This window comes from Pollicipes pollicipes, unplaced genomic scaffold (genome assembly GCF_011947565.3).
Source record: "Pollicipes pollicipes isolate AB1234 unplaced genomic scaffold, Ppol_2.1 Scaffold_3447;HRSCAF=4054_pilon_pilon_pilon, whole genome shotgun sequence".
Taxonomy (NCBI): domain Eukaryota; kingdom Metazoa; phylum Arthropoda; class Thecostraca; order Pollicipedomorpha; family Pollicipedidae; genus Pollicipes; species Pollicipes pollicipes.
This window is the reverse complement of record NW_023596297.1, coordinates 28,894,922-28,908,407: the sequence shown is the minus strand read 5'-3', so window position 1 is coordinate 28,908,407 and position 13,486 is coordinate 28,894,922. Positions and strand designations below refer to the sequence as shown.

The following is a 13,486-nucleotide window of genomic DNA, read 5'->3' as shown; positions in this document are numbered from 1 at the left end:
CCTAGCTAAGAAAGTTGGTTTAAACGGGCTGGCGGCCAGAGCTTTCCCCATCGCTATGCCCGATTTCCGTCGATAAAAGTCATCTGCAAACGAGAAAACAAATGGAAAGACTGCCCTAAGAGTTCGCAGATATTCTCTTTTAATGGGCTAGAAAACCAACGATAAAATAAGATACATTTACACGCGATGTACCGCTTATGATATGAAAACTATATATATATATATATATATATATATATATATATATGATTATAGATATATATATATATATTATGATTATACATTATATATATATATATATATATATATATATATATATATATATATATATATATATATATATATATATGAATCAGGGCGAGCTGCTGCAACCGTGACTCGCTGATTCAAAAGGTTTGAAGAATCAAAAAGCATCGGCAGGCAGTTTTGTCCGTGCTCCTCATGATATTTCGAAAATGGCTTATAGGTGAAATATAAATGCCTTCCTTTTTCTCGTGCGTGGGTGTTAGTTTGTACTACGTTTTGGTACTCAATCGACTGGGTCGGCCTCGTCACTCCATAGAATACGACGATTGAAGATATTTTTCCGCTCAGGTTTGGCTCAATTGCCAGCGTAATCTGGAATAAACACTGCAGTTGTTGCACAAGAAAAACCTCGCAATGCTTGTCGACGGTGCAGTTAGATGAATAATTCATACCATACCGTAGTTGTCTAATGTTTACCTTCCATCCGGTTGTGCCAATCTTAAGTAATCATCTCCTTGGAATTGTTTTTACTGCATTACGGGATCCGCGCACAATTTATTCGATGATGAAACATTCTGATGTGTGCACATCTAAGCTTTGAAAACATGTATCAGCATTTTGCACGTCTGCAATCCCCTTGTTTTGCAACCTACGGACGCAAATCGTCTTATTTGCCGTTCTATAATTCCTTCGTGCGCCTTGTCTCATCCACCCTACAACAAAGCTCACCAACGGAAGTGGTGCGCAATATCCTTGCGAACCATATACTTCCCGCCGTCTGCTGGGAAGTTGACGTCACCTCTCTGACAAGTAAACAAATTTTGAATTATGTGAGGATTTAAAAACTCCTACATAGCTTTGAAATCGTGTGAGCTGTGGCAACCGCAGGGCACCGCGCTTCCTTCCATTCCGAAAGCCCGAATTTTCCTTTTCTAATTTCCTATTTAGCGTCCTACTTAGATCTAATTTACTGGCTGCTACAGCTATTCTCAGTTAAAATAGCTCAGTTACCATTTTCTTGGCAGCTTCTAACATAAAGCTGCATCAATATCACGACCTCATCCAACATGTCTGGTGACTGTCAAGTATATCAACAGCGTAGGGATGTCTCGACGGCAGATCCGCTCGGTCCGATACGTCCGGCAGCGTCCAGGTCCCTGCCTCGAGCGGCGTCCTCGCGTGTCTCCTCGCGCGGGGCCGCCCGCCGTCTGGCACCCTCGCCGCTGATTGTGCTGGCGTGTATTGAGAGCGTGCAGGACCGGGCGGGCACTCGATCCAGCCTACATCGTCGAGCTAGTGGGAGTCCGTGTGGCGGAGTTTACAGGCGGGTGCGCTGCGGCGACAGCGTCAAGCGGCACCGACCGTCTGCGGCAGAGTGCGCCGGCGGCACCCACGCCCGCGCGCCGGCGATAGTCGAACGCTTTGGCACTACGGCCAGGCGACATCAGACGTCAGACGTCAGTCGCCGCTCTGGCGGACGCCTCTCCAGCTTACAAGGCAGCATCACAGGGCGCACCGTCGGATCACGGGCGCGCAGACGTCCGCAGAAGTCCGTCTCCACGGCCACTTCCTCGGATATGCTGCGACATGACAGTCCACTCAGCTTATCAAATCGCTCTACACGCTTGGTCGAGCTCGCTAGCGGTGGCGGCTAACTCGGCGCGGCGTTCGATTACACCTGTCTCGCAGACGGCGCCGCGATCGCAGAGGCACTGCCACGTCAGTGACGCGGCTCCCTCCCCACCTACGCACTCGCGCCTTGAAACATCCCTCACCGAGAGTGCCTTTAGAAAGCGAGCGTCGTATACAGTTCACTCGTAAAAAGGTGACCCAGTCCAGGATCACGCGGCCACTTCAGGCTTCCCGGCGGTATGCAGAAGACGTTCGCTTCAGTTGTGCGGTCCCACTGAAGCGCATCGCTCAGAAGTCGCGGTCCCGCTGAAGCGCCTCACTCAGAAGTCCATGAAGATCTCCTCGATCGGGTAGGCCGCCTCAATAAACTTCTGATAAAACCGCTGAAAGGCTCGCCTGAAACGATACGGTAAATCCGTCATAAACCGAGCAACAGGCATCGCGCAGACCTAACCAAAACACGTGCGTAGCATCTTGAAATATTGAAATTGCTCCGCAATTTCAAATTGTGACAAAAATTTTCATTTTGAAATTGCTCCGCTCCTGGAATTTTGAGACTGCCCTGCACGGCCCGCGCCACGCCAATACCCCTGCGCTGAGCCGTGCCTTTTTCTCATACCATCTTCAAAGATATCGGTTAGAGCGATGCAGCAGGCTAGTTGAGTAGGCGAGTCTGTGTGGGGTATGCTGGTGGCCAATGTGACCTCCACCGCTTTGTGGCCTCTGCTGGGATGGCGCTGGACAGCGACCGGGTGGCCCGAAAGACGGAGCATCGACCACCTGTTTTTGTGGGGGCCGTGATGCATTGAACGCATGCAGCAGTTTTTGTAGAGCTCTCCGTGGATTGGGACTGCCTTCGGGTCGTAACTGAAGGCATGGATTTGGGCTCGCACCGGAGAGTGACAAAATAGTACGAATGAGCACTGCGTACAATCTGAGATAGATAACAGTGGCCTGAAGATGCAAGAGTTAATGTTAGCAAAGGCACCCCTGTTAATTTACGCCACATTTCCTTACTAACGAGATTGAAATCAGTGGATCGATACCGGTGATCGCAGAAACATTTTTCTTATGGATAGATAAATTTTAGTAAGTCTGATGTCGAGGTCATTAATTTGGATTTGTGGGCTAACTTAAACTTAAATTTCTGGATGGACTTTGACACAAACAGAAAACATGCTTTTATGACTTGACACTAGATAGTATGCACTGTGTTGCGTTTGCTGCCAATCATAGCATGTTTGTTATTATGATGCAAATGTTTGGCGGTATCATGAAACGCATGGAATCAAATGAAGTACAACTTGAAGCTATGAAATCAATGGGGATGTCCGCCTCCTTTCAACACAGCTAAGGAGTTGCATCAACATTCTAAAGGTTTGGAAAAATAACCCAACGGGGCATGAATAGTTTCCAAGCCTCTTACCCGATGGCTTCGGCCACTGGTCTTGTGGATTCTTCTGAGACGAAGACGTGACAGGCGAACTTCAAGTCCTGCGGGTGTTTTGTGACAAACCCAAAGTACTTGTGGTTTTGTGGATGGAACCCACAGAAAGAAACGTTCTTGATTTCATAGAAGTAGTCGTGACAGAGCACGTGGTTGGGCTGAAAGCAGTCAGCACATGTAGGGTTATTGATGGGAAGGTCCGTGCAATCACGGAACCATCGGTATTGAACAGACATGAGGAGCAGATTTCCGACTCTCTGCCTACCTTTGATAACACCGTTTGATCAGTTCAGAACGGCAAATCGGCTATGGGGACGATTGTATTGCAACTGCAAAGCCAGAGGAGCAGATACTGGAGCCTGGAGCGTGGTGGTAGAGTCCCGAGAACCCCGAGGTGAAGAGTTCGAAATCGGCCCCGCGGACGCTGCTATGTTTTTCATCACTTAATGGTTCTGGAAAATGTCGCGAAGTCAGGACAGTTTGATGAGTCGTCAAGTCACCAAACCATGTCGTCAAGCCATATCGTCAAGCCATATCATCAAGCCATGTTAACAACTCAGTTATAAAAAATAATGCAAAAGAGGCACTGTTGTTCCCGTTCTAATATCTCAACTGTCCTATCCCTTCGGTCTTCAAACCTCAAGTCTTCAAACTTCAAACCAAAGTTGGAACGCGGTCTCACATTACAGGAATCTGAGTCACAGTCCGCGTCGTGGTACGCTGAGCCAAAACGCAAGTAGCAGCTGAGCGTTTTCTCATTTCAAAACATTTTATTTTGCAAGTGAAGTATGGCAGCATACAAAAGGGCTCAGAGGCCGCCATTGCTGGTAAAGCTGGTAAAATACAAATCTACATCATGTGCATCGCACATTTTTTGGTGCTCCTAGGTCTAAGACAAAGTCTCAATGATGGATGCTTATTGGATCATTTACCGACGTATGTCACAGTGCTAAAGACATTGACACCCTGACCGCTCGTGGGAACTGAGGCTGGTGAAGGCTTCCTGCAGCGGGACCTGGACCGGTACGTTTTATTTTAAACGAGCCAAATGTATTCAAGAAAGCGGAAACTTTGACCTCTTCTGCTTCTGAGTCCAACACATTTGCTTTTTCGTGAGTCCGAGGCGAATTGTGCCTCTTGAGTCGGAGTTCCAAAGGGTGGACGAGCTCTAATGGTAGAGTCTGGTCCGTCTCTAGACCCATATGTGCCTTACCCTCCCTCGCCCCGCCCCTTCTACTCCCCTCCCACGTCCCTACTCACGGCCGGCTTGCTCTTGTCGATCATGCGCACGCCCTGGTCGGAGATCTCCAAGATGCAGGGGTAGGCGTAAGCAGACTCGGCCGGCTCTGCCGCCGCCACCGGCCGCGCCTCACCCATGATCTTGGTCACCGCCTGCGTGATGACGGCGATGCCCTTGTGGCGCATGGCCTCCACCGAGCCGAGGTAGCCCAGCAGGTAGCGCTCCTTGCGCACCGGAGGCACGGCCGGGTCGAACTCGGCGTAGTCCACGTCCGTGACGTAGGCGGAGGGGAACACGCCGCGCAGACCCGTCCTCAGGTTCACGCCTGTAGACGGGGGGGATCGTTGGCTGGGAACCCCGTGGATAGGCCGCTCAGTGGCGCACTGATTCACGTTCTGTGTCGCGCGGTGTTCTACTTGTGTGAGAGCTGTTCTCATTTGCGGCTTTTATGCTTGTGGAGCGCGCTTTCATGCGCAGCGTGCATTTGGCCGCGAATTGCGTCTTTGCATGCGTGGTGAGTGTTCGCATTAGTGCCACGCGTTTCCATTTCGTGTGTATCTGCTTTGCGGTAACGACTGATAATGTGCCCTGTTCTTATGTTTTTGTTAGCACCGTTCTTGCCTGTTTTTTGTGTGTAGAGTGCGGTGTGGTTCGTACCAGGGCCTTTTTCGAACATGCAGCTGCGCTGACCATCACTTATCTGTCAAGTGAATGACTGATCGCCAGATAGCAAGCTCAGGTCGTGCTAATGCAGCAGGGACATGATTGCCGCATGAAGCGCTGGGCTGTGAAGAATCCTGATACAAAAGTCATTGGTCATGGATTGGTGGGGTGGGGTATTCAGCTTAATGGACTGGGACGAAGCTCGGCTTGGACGCACGGATGGCTTGAGGTTTAATGGAACACCCACCGTTTACAACCCTGAAAAGGCATGCAACGGTTGCGCGGAATGTTGGTGAGTGACTGAGTCGCTTGCCCGCTTGGAAACAAAGGCAATCGGGACGACGTCTTGCAGATTTTGTCTCGTATAGCAAGTAACCAGTGGAGACGTCCAGCCGTTGCCACCAGTGATGCAAACTCGTGTTCAGGCGTGCCTACTGCAGGTCGGGCCCAGTCGCAGGCATTCCGTTGCTCTATCAGAGACACTTCGCGGGTCGTCTCGTATTACCTGTGCACCAGAGGTCGTCGGCTTCTTTGATCACATACACCGGGTCGCCGATGTCAATTGTTATCTCATCGTGGTGTCGGGGCTCGAACTTGTAGAGACCTCTGTGCGTAGCCTCCAGAAGCTCTAGTTTTGTGCAGATGGCAGCGCTGGGCGAAACTGGTGACAGTACTCCTGCGTTGTGACACAAAAGAAACAAAAACATGAGCATTAGTTAGCCGTTCGAGGGAAGATCTCTCAGTGTTCGTAGCCAGAAGTGCATTTGTAAGCATGTTGATAAGTTTGACTTTTCTCGTCCGATTAAAGAAATCCCAAAAATGAAACGACGAATGTCAGGCGAGCAGGTTGATGCCTTCCGGGCGTGGATCCGAGCCGGAAAGCCCAAGTTCGAGGCTGAGAATCCTGCCGTCGCGAGTACGAGTCAGAATCCCGAGCTCACCCTTCCCACAACACCTGAGTCCGAGGACGATTCCATCAGTCTTGCCGCACCAGATTCCGAGGCCACCCGTTCACATCGTGTGAGTCCGATGCCATGCATTCTGCAGTGTAGTTCTCTTATTTCAGAGACGTGAATCCAAATCCTACTCTTTGATTCCCATCCCCGAAACATTAACTCTGAATCCACGTGTTGTTACAGAATCGATCTCATGGATACGAAAACAGCTGGCGCAATGACTGAACAGCCTAAGTAAGACCTATTTGGCCAGAACAATATAACAGTGCATAGTAATAGGGGTGTAGTGAATTATTGCCGACGGAACCACTCGAAGGATATAGCTGGGAACCGACGGGCATATGGCATCAACAGTTCTTCCTTGCACCTTCTGGGGCGTCCTGATGTTGCGTTTTGGGGTACTCTGGTAGCAAATGTGTCATCAGATGCCCCTCGAGCGTTTTGTTTTTCGGTGCTCATGGAGGGGGCACCTCTTCGCGAAGGAATTTACACGGACCTGTGTAGACCCCCAATAACTATGCCCTTGTCGATAATTCTCCTGGGCGTCAAGCACCGTTACAACGGCTACTTATTCTTGTAATGTTACAAGCTCAAAGGAGATGGTGGGTAATCTTGGGGCTAACGTAATTGCAAATGTCAAACGTACTACAGAAAAATGTGATAAATGTCGGTCGCACAAATCAGTACAGGTCTGCCGGCAACTCCAGCCATCAAGGTAGACCCCCGAGTGACAATGGCATTTTCCAATCACGTTGGAAGCGGTTTAAAGCAGGTCAAAGTCTGTCTTGGTGCGTGGACCTCGTCGGGTTGACAACCCGGTCCAAAATAATAATGCGGACATAAACAACAGTTTTTAGAACTATGCGTTACGTCATCAAAGATATGAGCTGTAACCAATAGCGTTATGATATTTAGATGACAGCCATATGTAGATAAAGTCAAGTGGAATTCTGCGCTTTTATTACCCATGGCGTTGGAACGCAACTGACAATACGTACAACCAAATATGGGCTATGAATAGAAGATACGCTTTTGTGGATGACTTCACGAATGCAGTAGTACTTCGAAATCGATACCAGCTACCCTCGCATGATGTGGAAACGAAGCTTTCTATTCCATTTTCAAAACGCATGCATATAATCAGAACCTAATCGGAATGTACCTTAACGATATGCAAGACTACTTTGCTGCTCTGTGACTGCTGGCAAGGGTGAAGTCAGTGGGATATGTCATTATGTAAGGACTGAAAAGAGTTCAATCTAACCAGCTTTAGTTTGACCAAAACTGGTTTCAAACCTATGGGTACGCGCGGACCAATTCACGTTTCAGAAATTGGAGCAAAATTATTTCGAACAAATAGTGTAGCTAGAAGCGTAACAACTATCAACGAAAACGAGACGTCCTTCGCTGGCATTCGCATTGCTCGGGTTGATCATCAAGTAAGAGAAAATTGAAAAAGTATGGCAGTAAATATGGATGGTAGCGACCAATGGTAAGTTACGATAAAAATTGGATGTTGCACTAAAGACAACAGGCTTTCAAAGCATTCCGGTGTTGCTGAATTTTTTTGCATTTAAAAATTAGATGTGTAGATAGCCGAAAGTGGGTGATCACACAGCTGTCGCTGAGGGACCAGGCAGTTGCGTATGTATGTATATATATATATATATATATATATATATATATATATATATATATGTATATACAACAAAATACTCATATACATACGAAGAGAGAGAGAGAGATTTATATATATATATATATAAATTTATATATACATAAGAGAGATAAGTTGAGTATTTCGCTATGAGACAGCTGAACGTTTGTAAAACATATGCTGTTTTGATAGGGTTCCTGTGGTCACTGATGAGAAACAAAACTTCCCTCGGGACTGTGGTGGCGGCCCTATTGAAGGAGGTGGCACGATATAACGCGGTAAAAACAGTTCAGAGTAATGAAGGAGGTGGCGATGTGAGGCCCACTGGGAGGCCTGGTCGACGTTAAGCCGGTTCCATGCGGTCGTGGTGGATTCAAGTCCGTAAGTTTGCATTAGGTCTTAATTTGCTTGAGCTTGAATCTGAGTCTGGGTTTTTAGTCCCAAGCTTAAGGAACAGCTGATTCCGGGCCTGTGACACATCAGCCATGTGAGTCACAGTCGCCGAGCGTCACAAGTCCGGAATGGACCTCGAACCCGGCCGGCCACGGACCCGTGCCCAGTAACTGACGGCCTGTTTCCATGATCATGTGGAACAGATGCGCCGGTTGAGGTTTTGATACAGCCCGCTCTAAATGACAACCGGCACATGAACGCTGTTTGCATCGATCAACTAAAAAAAACGACACCTCTTTCAAGTTCGATACCGTCCTCGAGACAGCGGGAGCAAGAGACGCCAATCCGCAAACCGCATACGAACGGCGAATCTGACCAGACAAGCTTTCGAGACGGCCCATACCAGCGCACGACCAGACAACCTTCCAGACGGCCCATACCAGCGCGTGACCAGACAACTTTCGAGACGGCCCATACCAGCGCGTGAACATACAACTTTCGCGACGGCCCATAGCAGCGCGTGAACATACAACTTTCGAGACGGCCCATAGCAGCGCGTGACCAGACAGCTTTCGAGACGGCCCATACCAGAGCGTGCCTGCGAGTCAGCAGTGCCTCAGTCAGTCCACCGTGCTAGGATAACGTCACCAGTGACCCGGCGAGTTGGGGAGGGGGGGGGGGGGAGTCACCTGGAGTCGTGCAGTGGCGGCGCAGCCGGCCGCAGCCGTCCGGTGAGTGAGCGGTCGAGTTGCCCGAGTCGCCGTCCGTGCAGCCGTACAGGATGTCCGAGTCGGGCGAGCTGTCCAGATCTGAGGGAGGAGCAGCGCCACACGGGGCGTGTCAGCCGCACGGACGGCAGCCGAGGACGCGTTCCTCCGCGACATATATTGGGTACGTTGTCAGGCGTGCTGACTGCTGGCCACCCTGCTACTGGGGGTCGTGTGCGAGGCATATTGCTGGTTGTATTTGGTTTTACGAGGCATCTTGGCGTAATAAGGCCCCGGAGCTAAGGGGCATCTTCAAAACTATGGTGTGCTAAAGCTTCGTGTTACATGTACCGTGGTACAGCTACATGAAACTCACGTGCGTTGTAATGACCGATGCCACTGAGGACATGCTGGCGGAGGGCCACACATTGAGAACATCCTAGCGAGGAGTCACACATTTAGAACATTCTAGTGGATGGTCACATATCGAGAACGTCCTAGTGGAGGGTCACACGTTAAGGACATCCTAGTGGAGGGGTACACATTAAGAACATCCTAGTGGTGGGTCACACATTGATGAAATCCTAGTGGGGTTCACACATTGAGAACATTCTAGCGGAGGGTGGTACATTGAGGACATCCTAGTGGAGGGTGACGCATTGAGAATATTCTAGCTGAGGGTCACGCGTTTAAAGAGATTCTAAAAGCCTTCCAGAAATCGCCAACAAACACCAACAAGATTTGTTTCAAAACGCCCCGGACATTATCAGCAAATTCCTTTGAAGAGTGCAGCACGCGCCAGATGCCGCTAACTGGTGGAGCCGCCGGTACCTTTGGGCAGGTGCTGGCACTTCATGACGTAGAGAGGCTGGCCACCGGGCCGGTCACCGGCCGGCCGGTCCGCCATGCCCAGCTCCGACGCCAGGCTCAGGTGGGACGCCAGCCGCAGGTGTCGTGACAGCGCTGCAACACGCGGGGCGAGGCGGTGATGCCGCTGGCACGAGTCGCAGAGGCGAGCGGCAGGGTTGGTACAGGTCGCAGAGGCGAGCGGCAGGGTTGGTACAGGTCGCAGAGGTGAGCGGCTGGGCTGGCACGGGTCGCAGAGGCGAGCGGCAGGGTTGGTACAGGTCGCAGAGGCGAGCGGCTGGACTGGCACGGGTCGCAGAGGCGAGCGGCTGGACTGACACGGGTCGCAGAAGCAAGCGCCAAGGCTGGCGCGGGTTGCAAAGGCGGGCGGCAGGGCTGGCATAGGCCACAGAGGCGGGCGGCAGGGCTGGCATAGGTCGCAGAGGCGACCGGCAGGGCTAGCACAGGCCGCAGAGGCGGGCGACATGGATGAAACGCGCGGGTCAAGGTCACTGACGACAGCGCTGAAACAGATGGCAGTGGCAGACGCGGAGGTGGTAGGGGATCCACGACATCAAACACTGTTGCATGATTTTGCACAGTGAGGGATCACAGAGCTGAAATGCGCGGGCTCTTCAATCAGACGACCATTCTGAAGCATAGAGGTCACGGTCAGCACCATTCGCAAGCCAGACGGCAGAACACATTTGGTCATACTCCGCTCTTCACCACATCGGATGACACAGTCAGATCTTACAGGGCCGCACAACCAGCTGCGCTTGACGTGTGCGATCGGAGGACCGTGCTGCTTGACGTATGGGGTCGGGGGACGGTGCCGCTTGATGTGTGGGGCCGAAGGACAGTGCTGCTTGATGTGTGGGGTCGGGGGACGGTGCCGCTTGATGTGTGGGGCCGAAGGACAGTGCTGCTTGATGTGTGGGGTCGGTGGACGGTGCCGCTTGATGTGTGGTATCGGAGGACCGTGCCGCTTGATGTGTGGGATCGGGGAACGGTGCCGCTTGATGTGTGGAGTCGGTGGACGGTGCCGCTTGATGTGTGGTATCGGAGGACCGTGCTGCTTGATGTGTGGCATCGGAGGACCGTGCTGCTTGATGTGTGGGGTCGGGGGACGGTGCCGCTGATGTGTGGGGCCGAAGGACAGTGCTGCTTGACGTGTGGGGTCGGGGGACGGTGCCGCTTGATGTGTGGTATCGGAGGACCGTGCTGCTTGATGTGTGGCATCGGAGGACCGTGCTGCTTGATGTGTGGGGTCGGGGAACGGTGCCGCTCGATGTGTGGGGTCGAAGGACAGTGCCGCTTGATGTGTGGGGCCGAAGGACAGTGCCGCTCGATGCGTGGCATTGGAGGGCCGTGCCGCTTGTGCCCCCCCCAGCCAGCTTTGCCCGCCTCGCCAGCTTCCGCGCCATATGGTGAGGAGAGAGCACCACCTGTGTTTTCTATTCCACATTCGATGTGTTGGGGCGAAACACCTAAAATGGATCGATAACCTTTGACACGTAAACTACACCTTATGTTCCGTTGGCCGTGAGGCTAATCAAAGACCAGGTCAAAACCAGGTCAAACTATGGTTTTTCGTAAGAACGCAGCCTTTGCGTACAACCAGAGTATAGTTATGGCAGGATAGATAGCGGGTGGAGTACGCGCTATGCACGTAGTTTCAAGTGGCTATGTGAGGTTTCCTTATGTTACTTTATGACCCCTATGACCTTGTTCCGGGATACCCTTGCACCTACGAGTTACGACCTTCCTGTAGGAATGACATTTACACACCATACGAGCTCTTTTTGCTTTTGGCTGTTTTCGCAGGCTTCACTTAACGCAACCTTGACCTTAAACGACCCCTGCACAGGCATGGAGGCCATTTTACCGACTTTGCTTATGATGCAGTGTTTCAAACCAAGTCTTAAATAATTATCAGAACTTAGCTGATACACACCTAACCCGGAATGAGGCTAGTAAAGGCCGCGGAGTGTGATAACTGATACGTTACCAACCAATATCAATATCTTATAAATGTGAATAATACTACCTTGTTATGTCGATGACATGATGCGGTGGCACTCCAACTTTCACACCATCAAACCAGCGCAAAAATCTCGGGCACACAGACCTAACAGAATGTGATGAACCGCAAATTATCCGCATTTCCGACATGCCCTCTCAAGAATGGGTTCACAGGGCCATCAAGTGATAAACTAGGGACCTTTTTACAGGGCAGTTATAGTTTGGTTTAACTCAGCTATTCAAAGCTATTTCGCGCATGCAATGAACAGTTCTGGAGATGTATCCATGAAACCGGAAGTTGCACCAATCCTCTGGTCTGGAGAAGGTCAAGACGCATCAAGATCGTTTTGATAAACGAAGCCTCCCGCGAAAACAAGAATCGAAAAGAAATGAAATATTTCACATTAAGTCCAGTATCAACTTATAATCACGCAGATGGTACAAAACATATTAAATAATTGTGTTTGCAGAGCTCAAGCTGAGTGATTTTCTTCTCCTACCGCATTCAGCTTGCGCGATTGGTGCTGTCATCTGTTCTCCTTTGACATGCAGCGCGGGGCAAACAAAAGAAGAAGAAAACAAAAACAGCAGATACTTATATGTAAGTTTACATGCAAGCATACGCTTTCACTTACGTCTTTTACTTTTTGGTATTTCTGGCAGGCGGCGACGGCGCGTTACGCCGCGTTGTGGCTCGACTTCGACCTCTGACGGCTGCGACTCGTCCGGGGTCACGACCCAGCCGGAAGGCACCCATTCCCCCGAGTCCTGGCGCACCTCTGACACGTCCTCGCCGGTCGAGTCGTCGCTGGACGTCTCGGCCGCGGCTGCCTCGCCCATGAACACATCGTGCACGAGTCTGTCGAAGGAATTTTGCGGTCACCGATCGACCTACACGGGCTCTGAGTCTCGTGGACAGCTTCACAGGCCAGCGAAATGGAATGGCCCGTGACACGAACTTGCGACGGCGAGAGTACATCCGCGTGATCCTCACATACTGCTTTGTTAAACGGTGCCATAACACACAGCTTTCGTAAACACCAAATGACGTCAGCGGCATGAGTGAGCGACGATCCCTGCCTGGGGCGGTGGGCCAGCCCCTGGACAAACGGCGGTCTCTGGCGGGGGGCACCTCTCGTGCAGGCCGGCCCATGGCCGAGCTGCCTGTAGCTCACCTGTACGACTGTTCCGGCGCCTTAATGTGCTGCGGAAGCTGGTCAAAATACTGCCGAAACTGCTCAAACTCACTATCGGCCATGATGGCACCGTCCGACGGCCGGCGTCGGGCGGCGTGCGCAACCGCCTCGCCGAATCGATGACCAGCCGTCGGCGGGGAGGGGGACGATGCGGCGGGGGCGGGGGCGCTGCCGTCCGGGCCGGCGGCCGGGGCGGCCTCCTGAGGCAGAGCACGTCCGTCGCCGCTGCGGCGTTAGTGTGTGGGGAGTTGTGGTGGGCCCACGGCCGGCTCCTGCAGGCATCTGTCTTGCTGAAGTCATTCCGCAGGGAAAGAAGACAGATTCGTCGAGTGTTGGCTCCTCAATGAACGCTCTATCCTGTAGCTTGGGACAAGTAGGGCTTGAAACCGCTGGCAATGGAGGGGAGCCTGATTCCCATCTCCATGCCTGCACTCCGCTTTAACTTTGGAAAAGACCTTTGCATGCATGTGGCCCGATG

At 51.4% G+C, this 13,486-nt stretch overlaps 1 protein-coding gene across 1 annotated transcript; it reads right to left on the bottom strand.

Annotated features, from left to right (window-relative positions):
• Positions 1-1,470: 1,470 nt before the first annotated feature.
• On the bottom strand, positions 1,471-13,088 carry Aplip1 (JNK-interacting protein Aplip1). The gene is made up of 8 exons (XM_037214611.1): positions 12,988-13,088; positions 12,448-12,671; positions 9,773-9,904; positions 8,924-9,043; positions 5,734-5,904; positions 4,586-4,890; positions 3,305-3,483; positions 1,471-2,274 (listed from the first exon to the last, which is right to left on the bottom strand). Exons 1-8 carry the CDS (start codon positions 13,068-13,070, stop codon positions 2,199-2,201), a joined length of 1,290 nt encoding a protein of 429 aa, XP_037070506.1. The 5' UTR covers positions 13,071-13,088; the 3' UTR covers positions 1,471-2,198.
• Between the last annotated feature and the right edge of the window lie 398 nt (positions 13,089-13,486).